General features: G+C 46.6%; 1 protein-coding gene across 3 annotated transcripts in view; it reads right to left on the reverse strand.

Moving 5' to 3' along the window:
• USP43 (ubiquitin specific peptidase 43) overlaps positions 1-23,343 on the reverse strand; it is a 65,721-nt gene that overhangs the window by 35,084 nt on the left and 7,294 nt on the right. For all 3 annotated transcript variants that reach the window (XM_037028222.1, XM_037028221.1, XM_037028223.1), the window contains exons 2-5: positions 22,484-22,615; positions 14,111-14,214; positions 5,573-5,665; positions 3,794-3,929 (exon numbers count right to left, since the gene is read on the reverse strand). In XM_037028222.1, the coding sequence (XP_036884117.1) occupies positions 3,794-3,929; positions 5,573-5,665; positions 14,111-14,214; positions 22,484-22,615 (465 nt within the window). The remainder of the gene's footprint in view (positions 1-3,793; positions 3,930-5,572; positions 5,666-14,110; positions 14,215-22,483; positions 22,616-23,343) is intronic.

Genomic DNA, 23,343 nt, shown 5'->3' on the forward strand with positions numbered 1-23,343 from the left:
TACTAGACTTATGGGGGAATCACCTCGAAAGTTGAATAAATGTCTAACCACTATGCTGTACACCTGAAACTAATATAATATTGAATGTCAACTGTAATTGACATTTTTAAAAATAATAAAATAAAAGTGACTGATAGGCTTAAACCTCTCTTTTATTCTCTCCTCTCGTCTAGCTAGTGAGAAATACTACTTATTTTTAGTACTAAAGTACAGGTATAACAATTAGATGGAATGCAGACATCTCAACTGTGACAAGAGAATATCAAACTGCCCTGGGAAAGGTGGGGGGAGTTGAAAACCTGAAGTTTAATACCTAGCTAATGTGTCATGCAAGATGAGCACAAAATAAAGTCATCAGATAAAAAATGAGGGTGTTTACCACCAACAGATCTCCAATGAAAGAACTTAATAAATCTAGAGTATTGCTAACTCTTTTACATCATGACACACATGATGGAACACTGAGTAAGCAGAAGAAGCTGGTTTTGTAGAGGAAAAGAGGGGTGGCTGCCTCCAGGGCCCTGGCTGCCCCAGACCCAACTCTGTTGCCTCTGGGGCTAAAGGAATCAACATCCTGGCACACACAAAGCATCCAAGAAACACTGGCTAAAAATTCTCTTTTTTCTTTAAAAGATCTTATTTATTTACTTTTAGAGAGAGGGGACGAGGAGAAAGAAAGGGAAAGAAATATCAATATGTGGTTACCTTTTGCATGCCCCTCCTGGGGACCAGGCCCACAACCTAGGCATGTGCCCTGACTGGGAATCGAACCAGCAACCCTTTGGTTGGCAGACCCATGTTCAATCCACCAGTGCTAGGGACTGCCCTGCCTCATTTCAGGAGCTGGAACCTCACCAATAGGAAAAAAGGCCCCATAGCTAGGGGACCTTGGGACCATAAGACCCTAAGTAGACAAGATTTATCCTCCTTTCAGGGGCACAGCCTCTGCCCCCTTTACTTCACCCTGCTTGGCCATGGAGGATGGCTGGATAGTTAATGAGGGATTAGATTCCTCAAGGAAGGAACAACCTAAGATAGGCACAGTCATGAAGGGGCCATCAGGGAAGGACTTAGGGGATTGCGGAGAAGAGACAAAAGACCCTCACCCTTCACCTTTGTCATTGCCTGAGTCCTCACTCTACCTGTAAAAAGTCTCCTAATCTCTTGGCTGCCTTGCTTCCCCTGCCTGATTCAGGCCTGAAACAATGCCAAAGGTGGGTGCAGCCCTGTGTGGGGACGGCAGTTTCTGGGAGGCCTAAGAAAGAATGCATAAAATCCTGTGAAACCTGCTTTGCTAAGAATGCCCTCAATTTAAATGTTAAGGTCCAAGCACAAAATGAATTTGTTTCCCAAAGTTTTATGGCCCTCTGGCATCACTCTATCTATCTGACCCTCACTCAGAATAAGCCCTTATAGTTCTTTGAATGTTATCTATTCCTTGATCATTACTGCCTAACAATGACTGATGAGCTTCATGTATATGTTCAATATTCCTATGCAAACTAAACCCGATCAAAGCCCATTGAGAAAGAGGCTTGAGGCCCTCATCCTCTGCGAGATTGCTCAGCCTTTCCTCCCCAAGCAGATCATGTCTTGACACATTTATTCTCATCCACAGTGGCTGGGAGAGCTCTGCTGAACGGAGCTCCCCTACACACTAGCCAGGGCTAGAAATTCTCCTGTAAAAGATACACTTCAGGGTTAAAAAAATTGAATCCCAAAGGAAAACTTGACTTTAAATGATGAACAACAAAAAAAGGTGAACATTGGTAAATGTAAATAGGCATTGAATATAGTAAACCTGTAATAACAACCATATTACTACTACAACCAGGGAGAAGAGGGAGGGGGATTATCCCTCTATGACAATATCTAAATCAAAAGGCATAAAGGATATTAAAGCATGCCAAGATCCTTGTGTTGTTTGGGAAAATTATCATACAACTTTGTTCATTACACATGTTGAGATATTAATGCTAATCAGTAGGAGAGAACATAGAAATGTAACGTGTATGTCCCACACCTGAAGAGGTGAAATGAAAAATTTCTCAATGCAAAAGAAGCAGTAAAGGAGGGAAAAAGAGGATAAATAGAAAGCATAAAATAAGTCCAAAGATGCCCATGATCATATATAATATCAATGGAACCAAGTGGTCAGTTAAAACTAAATAGCAAAGTAGATTTTAAGTTCCAGTCATAGTGCCCGTTCCTGCACTGAGAACTCCCACGGGATATGTATCTCCAAGGACAAACACATCACACCTCTCAAATTCCTGACAGTCCTTTTACTCTCCAGATTATTCAAACTCTACCCCTCAGACTTCTGATCTTTCATATTGACATGGTTTTCCCAAGACTCTCACCTACTGTCCTACTCTCTCTCATCCTCTCACTAGATCTCCACAGAGCACGTCAAGTTTATAAAGCAAGATACACACATTTTTACTCACCTGAGATCCTCATAAAATCGGGTGTATAAGTCAGAGGGGTGGACTGGGTGGGGGCAGGGAGGAGCCCACGGGGGTGATAGAAAGGCTCGGTGATCGTGGTGATTTACACAGATGTATGTGCATGTAAAAATTAAACAAATTTAACCTTAAGGTATGTTCACTTTATTGTACATGTGTTATTCCTTAACCACAAAAGTTAAAAATATTTTTTAATTTGTAAAAAAAACCCAGGAGGTCATCAGGTCATCCATTTTACAATTGAAGAAATAGAGGACCGATTACTTTGTCCAAGGTCAGAAAACTAGAAAGTGACTGAATTACAGTTAGAACCTCGTTCTGAGCCCGTCCCTTCACGCCACATTGGTTGTCACCACCATCACCTCTGCCCGTCCTTTTCTTGGGGCAGGAGTGGGAGGCAGCAGCCGTTACGACTTCTGTCCTCCCCAGTCACAGAGAATCCAATCTGCACAGCACAGCCAGCCCACTTTCTCCCAAATCTCCCCTATTATGTTACATATCCTCAGTTTCCTCAGTGGTCCTCATTTCTCACGTACTGCCCCTTCAGTATCCTGGCTTCTATTCTCCGGAGTAAAATACAAACAGTGGCTCAGGCTCTGAAACCAAACCACCTGTGTTCAAGTCCTAGCTCAGCCACTCACCAGCTCTGTGACTGTGGGCAAGCTACTCACTCCCTCAACACCTCTTCTTTGCTCACTGGTAAATGAGGACAACTATAATATCTATTCAGTTGGCCAAAAGTCTGTCTGTTTTTTCCATGAAATAAAAGACACATTTTTCATTTTCACCAATAACTATTGCCTTGGATATTCTGAGTATGTCGGCTATCTGCCCCTATTGGCTTCTAGTGCGTGGAGGCCAGGGCGCTGCTGAACATCTTCCAGTGCATAAGACAGCCCCACAGCAAAGGCTTATTTGGCCAAAATGTCAACAGCACCAAGAAACTTCACAAACCACTTTTGACAAGTTCGATCAGTCACAGTACCTTCTCCATGCAATGCACAAATCTTTTTTTTTTTTTTGGCATTTCAGTTGCATTTTACCTTTCTTGAAATAATAAAGCATAATACACTGAAAATGTTGCATGCTTTCTTCCATCTTCAATATTAAAATGGCTGCACAAAAATTCATCAATTTTGAGAAGTTTTTTTAATGCACACTAATATGACAGCTGTCACAACACAATCTAACAAAACTAGTTCAAATGAAGATAAAAACAACTCAGCACTTAGCAGAGCCATTGTACGGGGAAAACTAACCCTAGACAGCTGGCTCGGTTAGCGCTGTGCCATCCAGTGCTCAGGCCCCATGCACTCCCATCATACCTCATCCGCAGGGACGCTGCCTTCCTCTGCCACCATCTTCCTCAGGGCGGCCACTGTGCTGAGGATTGGCACAGCCAGGCCAACCCGCAGGAACCGCTGGCTCTTAGAGGGGAAGGCCAAGGTGATGCTCAGAAATCTAAAAAACAGGAGAGAGTCCACATCCCTGAAGGACTGACATGAGATGTCACCAACACCAGGGAACACGAGGTCAAGTTCAGCACCTTGGCTCATCTCTGCTTCCAAGTTGGGCCACTGCATTTCAGGTACTTTGTCACCAGGTGGCACGGGAGAGCCAATGCTCAGAGGGAATCAGCAGAATACTTTTCCATCAAGTTAAAAATAAGAGGCATTTGATTAATAGTTGCAATACATACCTACGGTGTCATGGTTCTGTTTGTTAAATAGATAACCCTAACCAAAACTAAACTTTGGAGTTTGTTTGAGAAGTAAAGTAGTTAAGCTTCTTCTTCAGTATGATTCAGCTTTCCTTTCCTTATTAAAATTCTCCCTTGGGCCCTGGCTGGTGTAGCAAACACGGGCCTGTGAAGCAAAGGGTTGCCGGTTCAATTCCCAGTCAGGGCACATGCCTGGGTTGCAGGCCAGGTCCCCAGTAGGGGGTGCATAAGAGGCAACCACACATTGATGTTTCTCTCCCACTCTTTCTCCTTCCCTTCCCCTCTCTCTAAAAATAAATAAATAAATAAAATATTTTTTAAAATTCTCCCTTGGTAAGGACAGGGTTCTGCATTGTCCCTACTTCTTTCTGTGTCCACCACACACCAGGCTTCACTCCTCTGGCACCTGTTTCTCCTGGTCTACACTGCAGTAATTACTCAATTCACACAGCTAATTTACAGAGCTGGGATTTGAACCCAGGCTGTCTGGCCCCAGAGTCAGCAGTCCCAATTAGAGTTCCATGCTTACATTAGGCCAGGAACCTTAACTCACATCTGCCCGTGGACATCTTCTGATGGTGCCACTGGAGACAGGATAAGCCAGTGTTGTATTCGTGGCATAGGCTCTCAGCAGCACAAAAATTCAGAGCAGATGGGGGCTTACATGGCCAGGAATGGTTTTAGGAGGCTGTCATGCCTTCAGCTATGTCGTGAAGGTGGAGGATGAGAAGCAGTATTCACAGAGGTGGGCAACATGAGGGAGAAATGCCTCCATCTTGATGCCAGTGAAGGCGCTCCATCTAGGAGTTCACTCAACTTCTGTGACACTGACAATGACCCGTCACTTTAGGGTCACTGCTGAGCGCTGGGCGTGTAGGAAGCCTGCACTGTATGTTTCCTGCTTTCATGAAATCAGGCCCCACTGTGGCTCCTACCCAACCCGAACTCCCCTTTTCTCTTTCTCTCATCTCCAACGACCTTTTCCCTTTTTCTTTGCTCCTTAGATAAACCTTTTCCTACACCTTCACAAAAGGGGGAAGGATGAAAAATAAAGCATGAAAAAGCAGGTGGTAACAGATTTTCTCTGGTTTGTCAGTCTGACCGAGTGGCACCCATTGGCCTGCACCAGCTCCTGAGTGAGCCAAAGACATAGCCCGGTGCCAACCAACAAAGGCACGGTTTATAATTCCTTCTTCAGCTAAAAAAGAAACACAGTAACCTTTCACTTTAATTGTCACGTTCAATAACTGGATGTTCCCCAGCTATAAGGCTGCGTTCTACAGAAACGCTGAATGAGAAGCAAAAGAGAGACAATTACAGATGCAAGGCCAGAGGTTCCCAGTAAGGAGTAAGGAAGTCAAGTTCATACACGACGCTCACACACCTCGTCTGGCGCAAGGGGATCGGTAGTGACACGCACAGGAAAGGGTCAAAGGTGTTGCTCTGTTTCAGGCAGTGGGGACAAGTCAAGGAAGACCTGTGAGGACAAAGAAGGGAGTTAAGTTTAATCATATAAACAGTCTAGTGGGTGCTCAAAAAGTTGAATTACCATTGAAATTCTACTTCCAGGTAAATACTCCGAAGAATTAAAAATAGGTATTCAAATAAACACCTTCCACAAATGTTTCTAGCAGCATTATTCATAATAGTTAAAGACAAAAACAACTGAAGTGGCCAATGAATGAATGGAAAACAAAATGTAATAACACACAGAAGGTCACATGTGTTCAGCCATGAAGCCCTGACACATGCTATACTGTCCATGGCTGAAACATACGTGCAGTATGCTAAGTGAAGGAAGTCAAACACAAAAGGCCACATGCTTGATGATTTCATTTCTGGGGAGGATGGGGAGAAACTGCTCACCAAGTACCAGGCTTTCTGTCGGAGTAATGACAGTGTTTGGGAACTAGGGACAGGTTGTGGCTGCACGGCACTGTGACCGCACCTGCCACTGAACTGCACACTTTAACATGACTAATGTTGTGTTATGTGACTTTCGCCTCAATTTTTTTAAAAAAGGAAAAAAGTTTAATCACACTATTAGTGCACTGAGTATGTATTAGTGCCCTGTGAATGGGAAGGGAGCTGGGACCCTTCCACACAGAAGCCTAGTGCACCAGCTTGCGAGCTGGGAGGTCTCAGGCATCGCTATGCCCCAGAGTCGGGCGGGAAGTTTTTTTTTAAATGCAGATGTCCAGGCCCTACTGCTAGAGATTTTGTTTCAAAGAAAGCAGGGGGAGGCACAGGCTTCAGAATTTCAAAACTTCCCCAGGTCATATTAGTGTTCAGCCAGGGCGGGGGTGAGGGGACCGGTGATGCGGACCATCCTCCTTATTGTGCCAATGAAGAAACAAAGCTCAGAAAATTGGAGCTACTGGTAATACCTACCAATGAAATACCATTTACTAAGAACTGGGCATTGTTCTGAGCATCATGCATGTATTAACCCATGTGCTACCCATAAACACCAGGATTATCCCCATTTCACAAAGGAGAAAACTGAAGCACAGAGGGGTTAAGTAACTTGCCCATGGACACACAGCTTTTGGGAGGCAGAGCTGGGCTCAGGTTCCACAGTACATGCTCATCATCACTCCTGCAGTCTTCAGTGTAAGTGAGTGAGGCATCAATTGTTTTAGAGTAGATAAACACACAGTTTACTTCTAGTCTTTAAACTCTTTTGATTGTTTGTTTGTTTATTTTAGGGAGAGAAAGAGAGGGAGAGAAACATCAATGTGAGAAACATCCATCAGTTGCCTCTCACATGCCCCCATCCAGGGACCTGCCTACAACCCAAGCAAGTACCCTGACCAGAATCAAACTGGTGACCCTTTGCTTCGTGGAATGATGCCCATCTCACTGAGCCCCACTAGCCAGGGGATAGAGTCTTTAAACTCTTTTAAATTCAACACTCCCTCATTCTGGTAACTTTGAAAGTAAAGTGCAACTTTTAAATTCTATATCGGTGCTCCAGTTTACTTCCCCAATCATGTAATATGCCATTTCTTCCAAGATCTAAGGGATTTCTGGATGCTACATTCCTCACCCCCAAATCTCTATCACCCTCCCTGGGAACGAGGAGCAACACTCCACAGGCAGACCGTGTTCCCACCACTAGACAGCCTGCGGGAAACCAGCTGCAATCAGTGTGAAAACCAGGTCTTCCGGCTCCGTGGAAAGCACTGTCCTGCTTGATTGGTTTCCTGTTAAGCAAACAAAAGTAAACAACAACAACAACAACAACAAACGAGGACAGGCAAGAAACCCTGAGGTTTCCTGGGTACTGCCCAAGGGGACCCCTAGTGGTCTGTTCAGAGCAAGTCAGCCCCCCCGGACATAAATTAACAGAATGCCAACCATGATTCTAGAAAACCGACACAAGTATCAAATGTTCAAACATTCTCACAGCCTCTGATAGATTTCCTTTCTGGAAAACCACGGTAATGGTTTGGTAAAAAACACTGTGTATCAGATACACTGAGCTCCCAGCATCAGGGGGACCTGACATTGTGGGGTGTCCTCTGCCATCCAGTTTCTCTTCCGGGCCTCCCTCCACCTTCACCCATCACGCACCTAAACATTCAGAAATTTCCAAATCCCTTTTTCCAATCTAAGCAAACAAATGAAAAGGAATATTTTTTTCTTTGGTTTATTTTTCTTTTCACACCTACTAAAACTAAGCCAGGCTGCATTTTCCTTGAGAGTTGTACCCTATTAAACTGGCTCAGGGACAGGCCTGCATATTGGGCCACACATCTCTGTCAGGAAGGGAGAGATGTTTGGAAAAAACACACAAGGGTCTAATTTTATCTTTAAAGGATGAAGAAAACAGGATGCTTGCTATTGACTACAGAAAAGGTGTGAAAAACACCGGTTTCTCCCAGGATGAGAAACAAGGACAGAGTGGGACCAACACACCAGGGGACAAGAGGGGCGGTGTCACTTTTACAGAGAACTCCAGGGCTTACGGGGCTCCAGCCACACCTCCAATGTGGCCTGAGGGGTCTGCTGCCCTCCAGAGCACACAGCCCCATCCTAATGTTCCCCCAACCGCTCTCAGCGGAAGGGGGCAGAAAACCACCACCGCCCTTGCAGGTCGCCTCACCCATCTCCCTAAGGCGTTTCTTCTCTGGTCCAACTGCTTCTGTTACAAAGCCAACCCAGTCAGCTGCCCCAGAACCAGCCTCCAGCCTCGGCACTGTACTTCGCCTCCCCTAGTGACAAAAGCCAGAAATGAGCCCCAGGCTCTGACACCGCACTTTTTACCACTCTGACCTGACCTCTCACGGCTGCCAGATAGATACACAGTTCCCACTTCCAGCCTGGCCAGCTCCACCTGAGCCCTGGACAGTGGAACCTACCTCTATACCACTGATGGTTATGGCAACACATAAGCAAGCTGTCACCTCTGCAAGATCTGTTCTGAGAAAACCCTCCATAGCATCACCTGCCTAGAAGGGCGTGCTGCCGGGAATGGGGACCAGGCTAGACTCTGGGAATAAAGCTATGAACAGCACAAAGAAATAAACACACACACTCGTGAGCCCACACACTCCCTCCTGCAGCCAAAACTCCCACAGAGCAACAATCCATGGTCATTAAACTGGCAGACGTTTTAGGTTGTGGTCATCACCACAGAGAATAGCTCATTATTTTCCCTCCAGGCCTTATCTCTGGCACCCCAATATTATTCTTCCTTCTGTCCAGCAGCCAAAGTGAAATACTCAGCTCCCTCAAAGGGGACAGTAGACGGGAGAGAACCTCAGTGAACAGCGTCCCTAAACTAACCCATAATACCTCTCCCAGCTTCACCTGGGTAGCTGGGGGACTTTCCACGCCAGGCAAGCACTCCCACGTGAAGAGGAAGGCGGAGAAGGATCCAGCAGTGACCACTGTTCAGGGGCCCCAGCGCAGAGCTGCCCCCACTGGCCACTGCAGAAAATCACTTCTGGGACCTGAAAAGCCCTAGTCCGATGGACACCCCTAGCTATTATTTTTCCTTACTATAGATTATCAGGAACAAAGCAGGTATATTTAACTGTCATCAGTACTTTTCTGTAGCACAAACACCGTGCTTCTTATTCATCATCTGACGGTAATCCACCCAAAGGCACTAGCAGTCCTTAGAATCCGCTTGGCTCAAATGTTGACTCCTGAGGAGTCCTCTCTCGACTCAACTGTACCAGTCAGGCACTTTGTGGCACTGTGATTTTTATATATTTTTATAAGAAATATATATTTGGTCTCCATGCCTGTTCCTGGCACTCTTGGCATGTCCTGACAAGAGTAAGAATAAAGGTGAAAGGGAGCATCTTATTCATGGCCCCTTACAACTGCACCTAAGTTATATTATTGAGGTAATTTCTGGACAGCCTCTGGATAACCACAGGGTGGGGCTGGTTGCCAGGGGAGCCAACCATGTGACCAGAGGGTCGAACCTGTAGCCCCCCCCCCCAGTCCCTGGGGAAAGAAATGGCCAACAATTTAACCCAGCACATCAATTTAATAATGCCTCCACAAAAACCTAGCAGAAGGGATTTGGAGAGCTTCTAGGTTGGTGGGCATGTGGAGGTGCTGGGAGAGTAGGGGCCTCAAGAGGGCCTGGGAGCTCTGCACCCCTTCCCATGCACCTTGTCCTGTGCACCTCTGCCAGCTGGTTGTTCCTGAGTTGCATCCTTTTACAATAAACCAGTAATCTAGTGAGTAAAGTGTTTTCCTGAGTTCTGAGTGGCTCCAGCAAACCATTGACTCCAAGGAGGGATTGCAGGAAGCTCTCAGGTGTAACCAGTCTGTCAGAAGCACAGGTAATAACCTGGAACTTATAATTGGTGTCTGCTGGGGAGCAGTCCTGTGGGCCCTGATGCTATCTCCAGGTAGGTGGTGTCGAACTGAGTAAATTGTAGGACACCAGTTGGTGTCCAGAGAGAACTACAGAATTGCCTGGTGTGGGAAAAACACCCACACGTCTCAGAAGTTTCAGAAGTAAGTGTGGTAATAAAGAGTAGAGTAAGAAAACAAGAGTTATCTTCTCTTCCATACCTGCAGCGTGTACTTCAAAGCACCCTCAACTCTTCCTTCAAAGTGCTCACCAGACACATCTATAAAAACCCAGGAGTCACCCTCAATCCTCGTCTTCCCCTCGCCCCCTATGCCACACCCCTAAACCCACGAGCAAGTCCGGTGGCCTCGAGATTCAGAACCTGTCCCTTGCCGCCCCACTCACTTCTCCCCAGCTCCACCACCTCCTCCCAGGGCCCGGCCACCACTCGGCACCCACTGGGGCGACTGCAGGACACCAGCCGCTGCTCCAGCCTCCGGTCTTGCCTCCCTTCACCACCCATAACCACCAGCATCCCTCGTTTTTTTCTTTTGAACCTCACCCGAGGACATTCTTTTCTCATTTGCTTTCTTAGAGACAGGAAGGGAGACAGAGAAACATCAATGCAAGAGAAGCAAACATTGGTTGCTTGCCTTTGCAAGAGAAGCAAACATTGGTTGTGTGCACCCAGACCAGGAATCCACGCCAAGACCGGGGATCGCACGCACCGTGCCTGGACCAGGAATGAACCCACAATCTAGGTATGTGCACCCTCACTGGGCAACAAAACCTCAACCTTTCGCTTACAGGGACGAGGCTCCAGCCACTGAGCCAGACTGGCTCGGGCCCAGTGTCCCCTTTTAAATTGAGAACTAGACCACACCCTGCCTTCAATGCTGCAGTGGCTTCCGGTGCCCATTAGACCACGCCCCTGCCTTGGACTGGGCACCTGCATCAGCAGGCCCCACCCACCTCCCCAGCCTCAACCCCAGCCCCTCAGAGCTTGGCGGCTCTCTGTCTCTTAAACTTGTCAAGATTATTCCCACCCCAGGCCCTTTGTCTCTGCTATTTCCTCTGCCTGGAATGTCCTGTCCCCAAGTATTTAGATGACTCCTTGTCACTCAGTTCTCAGCTCAAATGTCCCCTCTGATAAGCCTTCACCCACCACTTTATCTGAGGTTGGCTGCCTCTGCACCTCCCAGGTGACACCTTATCATTTCACCTATCATCACAGCAAGTTGTTTGTGAAGGTGTGAATTATCTAACACCCTGCCCAGCAGAATGTGAGCTCCCTGAGAACAGGCACTGGGGCTTGTTCACAACTTATTCCCAGCACCCAGAAGGAAATATGGCACATAGTAGGCCTCAATGAACTATCTAGGCAATAAATGGATATATTTAATTAGTATTTCTCTCTCACAGGCAAGGAATTATTATGTTCTTTATTGTAACTGCTGGACCCAGCACAAAATCTGACGCTCAGATATTTCGAAGAAGAATAAGAAAGTATGTGTATGCCCTGGCTGGGTGGCTCAGTTGGTCAGAACACCCTCCCACACACCAAAAGGTTGTGGGTTCAAGTCCTTGTCAGGCCACATACCTAGGTTGTGGGTTAGATACCCAGTCATGGTGCATATGGGAGGCAACCAGTCAATGTTTCTCTCTCTCTCTCTCTCTCTTTCCATCTCTCTCTAAAATCAATAAACATATCCTTGAGCGAGGATGAAAAAAAGAAGCGAGTATGTGTAGACAAAAGGGGAGGAGAATAGAGAGAACTGAGTTAGCAGAGAAATGAGTGAATTTATCGTACCAGGTCACCAATGAGTGGTACTGCGTGCAATTAATGGTGTCCCTCCCCCGCGCTCTAACATGCCCAAGCCCTACACTTCCTTTTCCCTCCTCTGCATGGTCTTCTTTTCCTTGGTCTCGTTTTTGCTTCAGGCAGCCTGCACTTTGGGCAGCTGAAGATAAGACCAATGCTCTACAGGTAGCTTTCAAGGATAAAAAGGTCAGCAGCCATGAATTCTAGGTTTCCTCTATGTGTACCTTGTAGTGCAGCCCCACAGCTCTCAGGAAACATGGGCCTCTCTTCATGGGCAATAGTGAAATCTGGGCTCATTTAGAAGAGATTTCAATTACCTAATATGCTCAGCAACCACGAGCAGAAGTGGGGGGCTCCATGGCTAACCCCTCCTTGGTGCGGGGGTGGGAAGTGGGTCGGGATCTGGGGAACGGCCCCAGGGCTGTGGACTTTCCACTCCAGTGAAAAGCCAGTCGGGCATCTTTTCAAAGTATTTCAGAGACTCTCCAGTCCTCCTAAGTAAACATCCCCTCAGAGGGGTACTCAGGTCCAGTACCCTTGACCGGCAATTACTAAATGTAAATTCTGAATCAAAAGAGTTTCTGGGCCATTTTGAGTCATCTCTTCCTTCCCAAACACAAGGAATACAAGTGCCCCAAAAGTCTGGAAGCAAATGACTATAAGTAAGTGATGCTAGAAGACTGAATAATTGTCCATTGGTTTAAAGTAAATAAGAGAAAAAAAACAATAGGAGGCCTAAGAAAAACACAGCAGAGAAAAAGGAGAGTATCCAGAAGACTCAGAGAAAAGGACGCCGTTGAGAATGATTTAATGCAACATCCAGAAGAGGAATATTTTTAAAACAGTTTGGTATCCATAACAGAGAACCAGAGGGCAGAGTGTCCATGCAACCACAGTAGCAGCGGAACACCACTGAAAGCGAGGTGAGGCGGAAAAGCAACCAGAGAGGAAGAATTACAAAGGCAAGCAGGACTTGTGCTTCGGAGAGCTACCAAAAGTCACACCCTGGTTCTGCCACTTACAATGTACCACCACAAAAAGCCCAGCCTCGTGGATTCCTGAGGCTCTTATAAGGAATAAATTTAAACATATATGGGAGAGCATGTCGCCTAGAAGAGTTCTCTGTAACAATGGGTTCCCCTAGACCCTGATCATCATGCTCATTCCCACCTCTATTTTATTCTTGTTGAAGATGTTCCCACCCCTTCAGTCCTATTCATCCTCCAGAGCCCATCAAAAGGCACACCCCCTCTGAGAAGCCCACAGGGATTTCTCCCCTCTCTGACCTCTCACTGCAATTAATGCTTTCATTAAAATACTGAATACCTTATATTAAGTGACATAAGATAGAGAAAGACAAATACCATATGATTTCATTTATATGTGGAATTTAAGAAACAAGTAGAAAAAGCAGGAACAGACTCAGATACAGAGAATGAACTGATGCCTGTCAGGAGGGAGGTTGCGGGGGCTGGGTGAAAAAGGTGAAGGGATTAAGATGTACTGATTGGTAGTTACAAAATAGTCAAAGAGATGTAAGGTACAGCATAGGGAATATGGTCAATAATATTGTAATGACTATGCATGGGGTCAGGTGGGTACTAGACTTATTAGGGGGGTATCACTTCGTAAACTACATAAATGTCTAACCACTATACAGTACAACTGAACTGTCCTAAAATAATATGGAATATCAGCTATAATTGAAATATTTAAAAAAGTTAGTAAGTTGCTTCTAAAAGTCTGATATGGAATAAAATATGGCTTCATATTTATACAAAAAAAAACATTGTAATACTTGAAAGTATTTTGCCTTGTATGAATCTCTAAACTCTCATATATTAAGCCCAAAAAGAACCTTTCTGAAGCTGAGGGCTATGTAATGATAAATATTTTTAATATCCTCTGGAACGCTGGGAAATTTTGAACTCATAATAACTGATTAAACAGGGCTCCCTGGCCATAGAGAGGACTATGGTCTCACCCAAAGGCTCCTGCTGGGGACATCCTGGCCCCCATGTTCACCATCCGCAGAACCACCCTGGTACCACCACTCCTTCAAGGGGAGAGGGGAGGCCCAGAAGCCAGCAAGAAGGAAAAGAAGAAATGCTAAAGGTCAGGAGCCATAGGAGCGAGCGTTTACTGTGGATTTCTGATGGGAGAGAGAATGGTGCTTGTGGTTTTGTGATCTCTGGGTAAACATGACCATGGGAGACCGGTGTCCAGCATATGTAAGTCTGCTGAACTCTTGGGTGACTCTAAATGCAGCCCATTCTTACCTATATTGGGCTTGGAAGTGGCTTTGCACAAAGCTTTGACCTAGAGAAAGCTGAGCTGATGGTGACAGGTGGTTCTCCGAGGTTTGACTGGCTTCGGGCTGCAGCTACAAAGAAATGAGAAAAGGAAGCACATTAATACCCTCCCATCTCTCCATTGCTTCCGGACCAAGCCTCAGCCTCCTCCTGGGCCACAGCATTTGCCTCCGCAGCTGGACTCTGCAGAACCTGGGCCTTCAGTGTCACCTTCACCACAATTCACAGGTGGCAAACACACGGCCCGCAGGCCAGATCCGGCCCTCCACCTTGTCTTATCCGACCCAGCACCTTGTTCTACCCGGTGGCAGTGCCGAGCTCTTGCTTAACAGTTAAGGAGTAGTTACATTTATACAGTCCTAAAATTACATTGGGCCCTTTGAAGGTAACCGTGAGGCTGACATGGTCCCTGGTGAAAATGAGTTTGACACCCCTGACATGATTCCTTGCTCCTTCCATGTCTTGACCTCACAAATTCCCTATGAAAGAATGAATTGTGTAGCTCAGTGGATTGAGCACAGGCCTGCGAACCACAGGATCGTGGTTCAATTCCCAGTCAGGGCACATGCCTGGGTTGCAGGCCAGTTCCCTGCAGGCCAACTCCCACCAGGGGATGCACAAAAGGCAACCATACATTGATGTTTCTCTCCCTCTCTCCTCCCCCTCTAAAGATAAATAAATAAATAAAATCTTTAAAAAAAAAGAATGAATTGCAAGAGCTGCCTGAGCCCTGGCTGGTGTAGCTCAGCAGATTGAGCGCGGGCCTGCAAACCACACAATCGCAGTTCGATTCCCAGTTAGGGCACACGCCTGGGTTGGGGGCCAGCAGGGGACTCACGAGAGGTAACCATACATTGATGTTTCTCTCCTTCTCTCCTTTCTTTCCTCTCTAAAGATAAATAAATAAAATCTTTTAAAAAATTCTTTAAAAAAAGAGCTGCCTGAAGCATCCACCTTGGCCAACACGCACATACTCACCCAGCCTCGCCTACTACCTCTGAATTTACTACCCTGTCCTTTAGCTCCATGCTGCGGGCCTTCATGTGTCTAGATGCCTCTTGTACATTCCACTGGGGTGAGCTGCAGTGACTTCAAACACACCCACACCAAAGTTTTCACCTGCTAACCAGAGGTATCCTCAGTTTCTGGTGCGCCAGCCTTCCAATACTGCCTTTCTCAGACAAACCACCTTACACCTCAGATTAATGAATAAGCCTCCTTCATCCCACGTGCCGATTCTATTGCATCCTCCCTTGCATTCCCTTCTGTTTAAGTTCTCCGCTGTTGCTGTAGCAAATCACCACACAAACAACAGACATGTATTCTCTCACAGCTCTCAAGGCCAGAGATCCAAAATCAGCATCACTAGCCCCACACCTGGTGTTGGCAAGGCCACACTGCCTGCAGACGTTCCTTGCCTCGTCCAGCTTCTGCTGGCTACAGGAATGTAGTGGCTTGTGGCCAGATCACTGTGGTCTTTAAGGCCAGCATCTTCAAAAAGCCAGGAGAAGGGAACATAGGTGAAGGGTTTGGGGTGAAGTACAGCAATGTCTGAAATTTCATTTAAAAGGCATCCAAAATATAAGATGCAGAAAACAAAGGGGAGTGATAAGTGGATTCAAGGATGAATAGGTGGATAAATACATGGTAAGGCAGTTTTTGTAAAATACAAATTATAGAATCTAGGTGGTGGGTATGAGGTGCTCACTGTATAATTATCTCAACTTGTCCACGTTTGGAATTTTCCATGATAAAATACTCAGAATGGTCACTCTTAGTTGTCCCACTATTTTCTTAAGCCCAACTTGACCAGAATACACGACGTGCAAGGGGAAGCAGAAAACTTGACTGGAGATGGAGTCTGGAGCCACTCAGGGTGGGGCCTTCAATGTGCTAAAGAAGATCATCGTGTACGGTAACAGGCACAGTACCAGTTAAAAGTTAAACTCTGGAGTCAGACTGTCTGGGTTCAAATCCCTGCCTGGCACTTAGCTGGTAGGGTTACTTAGCCTCTGATCCAGATAAACAATTTACCTCATCCCATTGCTTCAAGTTTTCCCTACTGTAATAAAGGGATAATGAATGCTAGTACCTATCTGAAAGAAGTGTTTTGATATTAAAATAGTTAATATATGTCATTTAAGTATTTGTTGTTGTTGCTATTACAAAATGGGAAGTACCAGATGGGTTTTGAACACAGAGGAAGCTACATGCACGGAGAGGTGCTTTAACGTGACAGACGGTGCCCAGGACGAAGGGGTAAGTCAGGAGTAAGGACACAGACAGGGAGGCTCGAGGGTCCAGGTCACTACAGGGTGACTAGAGTGGGAGCTGTAAAAAGGGGAGGGGGGCGCAGACTCAGATACGGTGTGTGTGCAGCTCCCAGCGGACCACCTGAGGGGAGAGCAGGGGAGGAAGGAGGAACAGGAAAGCAGGACCGACTCGAGTTTCCCATCTGGTGCCTGGAGAACGCCTGTTCCACGAACAGAGTCCAAAGAAGTGGGTCGGGGGAGGGCATGCCAAGTTGGAGGTGGTCTGCATCTGGGCAGAGCCATCTACCAGCCAATCAACGGAGGGCCCAGAGGATGACAGAGAGGACACTGGTATGTTTGGCTGCCCAGGATCCACNAAGGGATAATGAATGCTAGTACCTATCTGAAAGAAGTGTTTTGATATTAAAATAGTTAATATATGTCATTTAAGTATTTGTTGTTGTTGCTATTACAAAATGGGAAGTACCAGATGGGTTTTGAACACAGAGGAAGCTACATGCACGGAGAGGTGCTTTAACGTGACAGACGGTGCCCAGGACGAAGGGGTAAGTCAGGAGTAAGGACACAGACAAGGAGGCTCAAGGGTCCAGGTCACTACAGGGTGACTAGAGTGGGAGCTGTAAAAAGGGGAAGGGGGCACAGACTCAGATACGGTGTGTGTGCAGCTCCCAGCGGACCACCTGAGGGGAGAGCAGGGGAGGAAGGAGGAACAGGAAAGCAGGACCAACTCGAGTTTCCCATCTGGTGCCTGGAAAACGCCTGTTCCACGAACAGAGTCCAAAGAAGTGGGTCGGGGGAGGGCATGCCGAGTTGGAGGTGGTCTGCATCTGGGCAGAGCCATCTACCAGCCAATCAATGGAGGGCCCAGAGGATGACAGAGAGGACACGTATGTTTGGCTGCCCAGGATCCACTCTTCTTCTTCTTCATGGGGGCGCCCCTTTCGGAACACTGAATCCAGTCCACGGGGAGGTGGGGAAGGCTCTTTAATCAAGGGCCCTGCTCTCCTTTCCCCAAGGACAGACACACTCCCCCAGCTATTGATAGCTGACATGATCCTGCTTTGTGTTGGAAGCAAAAGCAGAGTGAGCAAGGCTGAAAACAGTGACTCTAGCAGAATCCAGGCCAGAACAGTTCCTGCCACTGAGGCGGCCCCACCCCGGAGCTGTCTGCTTCTCACCAGTTCCAAGCCTGGTTCTTCGGCCTTCCCTTTGATCCCGCAGGCTGCCTCTTGGCCTTGTCCTGAGTGCCCTTCTGGTCTGAGTCAGCTGAAGACCTCACAATGATACAGGCTGCTTCGGCATCAGGTGATAACGTTGCAGGCTGGGAGGGCGCAGCATGGACAGGGTCGCCCGGGATGGGGTATGGAAAGGGAAAGTCCTGACCCAGGCTGGGGTGAGTGGCAGTGGAGGGCCATTCACAAAACATGGACCATGGATGAGGGCAGAGCAGGCTGGCTCTGCTCTGCCAGCCAAGTGAACCTGAACGTCTCTCATTCCACATCTGAAAAAATAGGAGCATCACATCCACCTCAGGGAGCCATCGTTACAACCAGAGGAGGTGAGGTGTGTATCCTGTCTAGTACAGAGTAGGTGCTTAATAAATGTTAGCTTCTTGCTCCTCTCCCCAGCCTCGTCTCTTTCTTAACTCTGTAAGAGTTCCGAATAGGACTGCTTGTATGAGTGTCTATAGGAACGTAAAAAGCGGCCCCTTCTGCGAGATGAAAACATTTGAGAATCATCATAGTTACAGAGAAGAACGTGGTCCTTATATTTTCTATTTCAGTTTCAATAAATCTAGCTTTATGGCTTTTATATGTTTTGAAACAAATAACCTCAGAAAGAAAAAATTGCTCAGAGTTACGTAGAGAATAGTCCCTTTCCTTCTTGGAAAGGAGAAACGAAGTTTTTGGCCAAATCACCCTAGCAGCTCTGTTCCATCCCTTCAAGCACCGGCAAGCAGGCCTGCGCAGGTGGCCCCACTCTCTGATGGCAGACTTCAGTAGAGGCTTTGACCCCAGAGAGAGAAAAAGATCTTTTCTGGTTTCAATCACATCAAATTAGGCACTGGGCACAGCCCCCACTGTTCTTGCCTGGTCATGGTGTGCTCCAAACATTCACGGCCCATCAAAGGAACAGGCAGTAGCCAGCGTGGCCAAGCACACCGAGCGAGGGGCAGAGGGGCCTGAAACCCGGCTGAGTGGTTGGCAGGCCTAGGCAGGTAGGACCCTTGGCCACACAGGAGTCTGGATGTTGTTCTGAGCACCATCAGAAACCACCAGAGGGGTTTAAGCAGAAGAGTGATGTGATCTTACTTCCTTATCTGAAAAGGTCACTCTGGCTATGGTGTGAGAACATATAACAGTGGAGCATATTGCAAATTGGAATTGTGGTTGCTTCTACATGGGACTTGAAGTTGTTAAAGAGAATTATTTACAGACCCTCTTGGCTTAAATAAACTCAATGTTATATTAGAGAAAGGTTGGGTTGAAAGCAAAGACTATCTCTGGAAGAGGGGGTGCTTTCCCCCAGGGAACATTTGGCAACATCTGGAGATGTTTCCAGTTATTGCTTGCAATTGGGGGGTGGGGGGCACCAGCATCTGCTGGGCACAGGGATGCTGTGGTTGCCAACATACACAGGACAGCCTCCACAACAAGGAACTGCCCGGCCCGAATATCAGACAGGCTGAGGTTAAGAAACCCTGTTCTAGAGCTGTATTTCCTAGACTGGACCCTGGCTCTCCCACCTACTTGCTGTGTGACTTGGGGCAAGTTGCCTAACATCTCTCTTCTCTTGCCTTTACCTGACACCAAAGGACAAGGAGGAAGATTGAAAGGCAATTTAGAAGTGGTTGATCCCTCCTACTTCCCCAGTAGGAAGAGCTGCCTGGCAGAGTCAGGGAGCAGGGGGAGGGGGCAGGACAAGAGGCCTTTCCTATGCACCCAGCAGAAAGAGGGGCTGTGCAGGCAGCGGACTCAGTAAGGAAAGGGACCCAGCACACTGACTCGGAGGCAGACAGACTCGGGTTCAGTTCTGTTTCTCTCAAGAAGTTGAGAGACTTTGGGTAACTTAACCTAAATTCCTGTTAACTGTAAAATAGGAGAATTAGGTCACAGCTGTTCCTAGACCAAGATGGGTAAGCTGGTTTCAGTGAAAGAACTGGACATGTAGGAGGAATTTGTTCAAATTTGCTTGGCTTTTCATCTCCAACTTTCCCTCTGGTTTTCCCAAGCCCAAGCAGACTCCCACTCTCCCTGCACTACATCGGCTCTGTGACCAAGCCACTCTCCAATAGCCCTGTGCAAGGCACCCGCCCAGGCTGGCTGCTCTTACGGCCCTGAGATCTCATCCTGAGGAGCAGCAGCTCTGGAACCAGTTGGCCCAGGTTCAAATCCAGGCTCTGCCTTCCCCCGGATAACCTTATGACTTAGCCTCTGCTTAAATTAATTGTTGGTGTGGGCTTCAATTGTGGGGGAAATAATAGTAATAAAAGAAAAGAAATAATGAGGTATCCTTACAAATATTGAAACATGACTACTCAATTTGTTCAACCATTCAGGAGCTTACTGTCTTCTGTGTGTCAGCAGTAAAATAAATCATGAAAAGCATCACATTCGATACATGGCACATAACAAATATTCAACAAACAGTATCTTTTTTAAAAAAGTACATCATTCTGATTTCAAAATGTGTTCACTCTAAGATTATAAAATGCAGTGTAGTAGAATACAGTGTTTACCTGCTCAGCACTCCTTTCTTTGGGAAGCAACCCAGCCAGAACCTTAAAAAGCTCTCCTCAGCCACGTGATTTGGGTGGAGTTCACTCACCTCCCCCAACCTCACATGCATGCACACTACTCAGGTGTGCCCAATCGGAAAACTCCGTTCTGTAGGCCACCTGCTCAGTGATGGACATACGAATCACTGTGGCACAATCACATCTTCCCCGGGCTTGTTCTGGAATCCCAAACTCTAAAGAACATTTGAGCATTTCAGGGGCCCCTCTTGACACCATGTGCAGAGCTAGTCTGGGGATGAAGCCAGAGACAAGAGATAGAGAGCCAAAGACCTGGCAACATCATCTGAGTACCTGGATCCAGCCTTACCTGAAGTTGATATCAACTTTTGACTAGCAAGTTCTAAAAGTCAATAAACGTCCTTTCCTTAAGTTGAATCAAGTGAAATTCCTGTCACTTGCAACTAAAAGGGTCTAAAGATAAACAGAAAGTCATTGTACATTAAAGAAAAATCACCCACAACCCCACAACCCAGGGAAAACACTATAACCTTTGAGTGTGTGGTCCTCCCAGCTTCTGTCGTGGTGATGTTCTTGCTCTGTTTCATTTGTGTGTTTTGTGGGTGACTGGGGTGGTTCTTTTTCAAAGAAGAAAACAGGCTTTCAAGCTAGACCCACACCCTTTGAGCTTGAATCCTGATTCTGTCCCATTTTTAGCTCTGGTGCTTTGGAAAAGTTACCCTACTTCTCTGATTCTTTTATATATAATAATTTAACATACCATATTATACTGAACTATTATATATTATTATATGTTACCCATATCTAAAATGAGGATAGTTACCCTAGCACCTCTCTATGAATGATGTTACTCGTACTGTATATGACACTCCAAGACGTGATCTGAGGAACACCACATACTGACAACCCTTCCTTCCCTCCTTCTGTGCATCTGACAACCCGCTGTCTTGGGCATGAGGACTGTGTGTCAGTTCTGTCAAGCTCTTAGCTTTTAATGACATTATCTTGTTGTTTAAAATGAATGTTTTCTTATTTGTGACATACATGATTCTGCTTTCTTTTCCTTAAAGTTGCAACTTATTTTAAAAGAGAAAGAAACAAAGGTAAGAGCTGGCTGTGGGAAAAAGTTTTTAAAAATGACTCAGTTTCCTGAGCCATTCATTTTTTAAATAAAAATTGTATATCTTTAAGGTACACAACATGAACAGCTGATACACACACACAAAGTGAAACGATTACTGCCATCAAACTAACACACCCATCTCCTCACAGTTACTCTTGTTGCGTGTGGTAAGAGCCCCTGAAATCTACTCTCTCGGCAAGTTCCCTGTGTTACTGACAATGGTCATCACGCTGCATGTTCGCTCTCTAGACTCACTCCCCCCACATGACTTGCAACCCACCATCCTTCTTTACGACTCAGGAATGACGGGCTCCAAGCAAATAACGAAAAGGAAGGTGATGGTTGAAAGACTGACAGACTTCCAAGGGGCTTTTTAATTGGTTCATAAGCAGGACGGGAACAAAGTGCCCAGATGTAAAACAAAAACACTGGTAAATCATTTCTTGTAGCTGCATCTGGATCAGCTTTGAGACACATCAGAATAACGTGTGACACTCACGACCATGGCTTGTGAGCCATTTTCTCAATTACAGCAGCGTATTCATGGATATTGTTGTAACTCTGCTCACTCGTGGTATAATAACTTCACTTGCTTTTACTTTCTTAAGAGAGAGATAGAAGGACAGCAGTAGAGCAGAACCCATCATCAATCTTTATTAGCAAAGCCCATGGAGATCACAGCTGGCTTATCGATCAACTGGCTATTACAAATGACTGTGGTGCTTTCTTACTCCTAAAGTTTTGACCATCTGGGAATGCGAAGTGCACACGTGTAAAGGTCATCTGCCCTGTGTCTAGAGACAAAAGGACTGGGAATCAGTGTTGTGTAGGCTGCGTCACAGAGAAAACAAAGGTAGAGTTAAAACAATACCATCTGAAAATAAGCCGTGGTACCCATGGCTTCAGATGAACACACGAACACACAGAATACCGACAAAAAGGAGAGTTTTCACACCTCGAGCCAAAAGGAAACCTTATTCACTGTATCACTTGGGCAAGAGAGGGTGAGAACACGCAGTGGGAGAACAGGCACTGTCTGCAAAGCAGAGCTATGAGAACGGAGCCCCAGCCGGAACACACAGGATTCGAAGAATCTGTGTTTCAAGATTCAGGTCAGAGGAGTTGCATAAATATTCAAGGGGAGGAAAGAAAATCAAACATGATGTGTTGTTTCGAGAGTGACTGACCTTGCCGGGCCCTGGCCCTCGGGACGAGCCCTCCAAGTCCTCGTGCATGCGATCCAGCAGCCACAGCAGGAACTCCAGGGCATCGTGCTGGGAATGGCCTTGGAACTGCGAGCCATACTTGGAAACCGCATTCTGAAGGGGAAAAACAAGAAAACCGGAGGGTCACCCGGGCCCTTCCAACAACCCAATACGGGCCCATCAGCTCCAGGTCTCCCAGCGGTTCCTCTTCAGCCCTCCCGGGGATGACAACATGGAGACAACATGGGGTGAGAAATGGCCTTTTCTTCAGAAGTTGGCCCTTTGGGGGCAGTGTCCCAGGTGCTACCAGGGTTATAGGAGAAGGCACCTTGTTTTCCAGAAAGACTACCAATGCGTGCCCTGTCCTTTGAGAACCCACAGGGTGGTCTCCCGACTATGTTGGTTTCTGTTAGCCATCGGTCCCCCCTTGATGGCTGGGCGCAGGTTCCCTGGTCCCCCTCTGTCAGTGTGTTTCCACGCTGTCTCCCTGTGTTCACGCCGCAGGCAAACAGCTTCTTGTCCTGCCCTCTCCCTCAGTGATTCCATTCTCTCCCTTCGACTTGTTCCTTGTGAATGACCACCTGGCCTGGTGAAGTGGATTTCCTTGAATACTATGCACACAGCGCCTTTACTGCCTCTTCTAACATGTTTGAAACCGAAGTGCAAACTTCTCTTTCTGTGGTTAGATCACAAAATAGTTGATCACGTTCAACCTCCTTTCCTTTCACTGAGTGCCTGCCACGCACCAGGCACTATTATCTGGACTGGGAACTGAATAAGACAGGACTCCTTGCCTTCAGGACACTTAGATTCCTTGCATTCTCTGTTAAATGATGTAACAG

This window comes from Sturnira hondurensis, unplaced genomic scaffold (genome assembly GCF_014824575.4).
Source record: "Sturnira hondurensis isolate 20B ecotype Veracruz unplaced genomic scaffold, ASM1482457v3 Scaffold0019835, whole genome shotgun sequence".
Lineage (NCBI taxonomy): Eukaryota > Metazoa > Chordata > Mammalia > Chiroptera > Phyllostomidae > Sturnira > Sturnira hondurensis.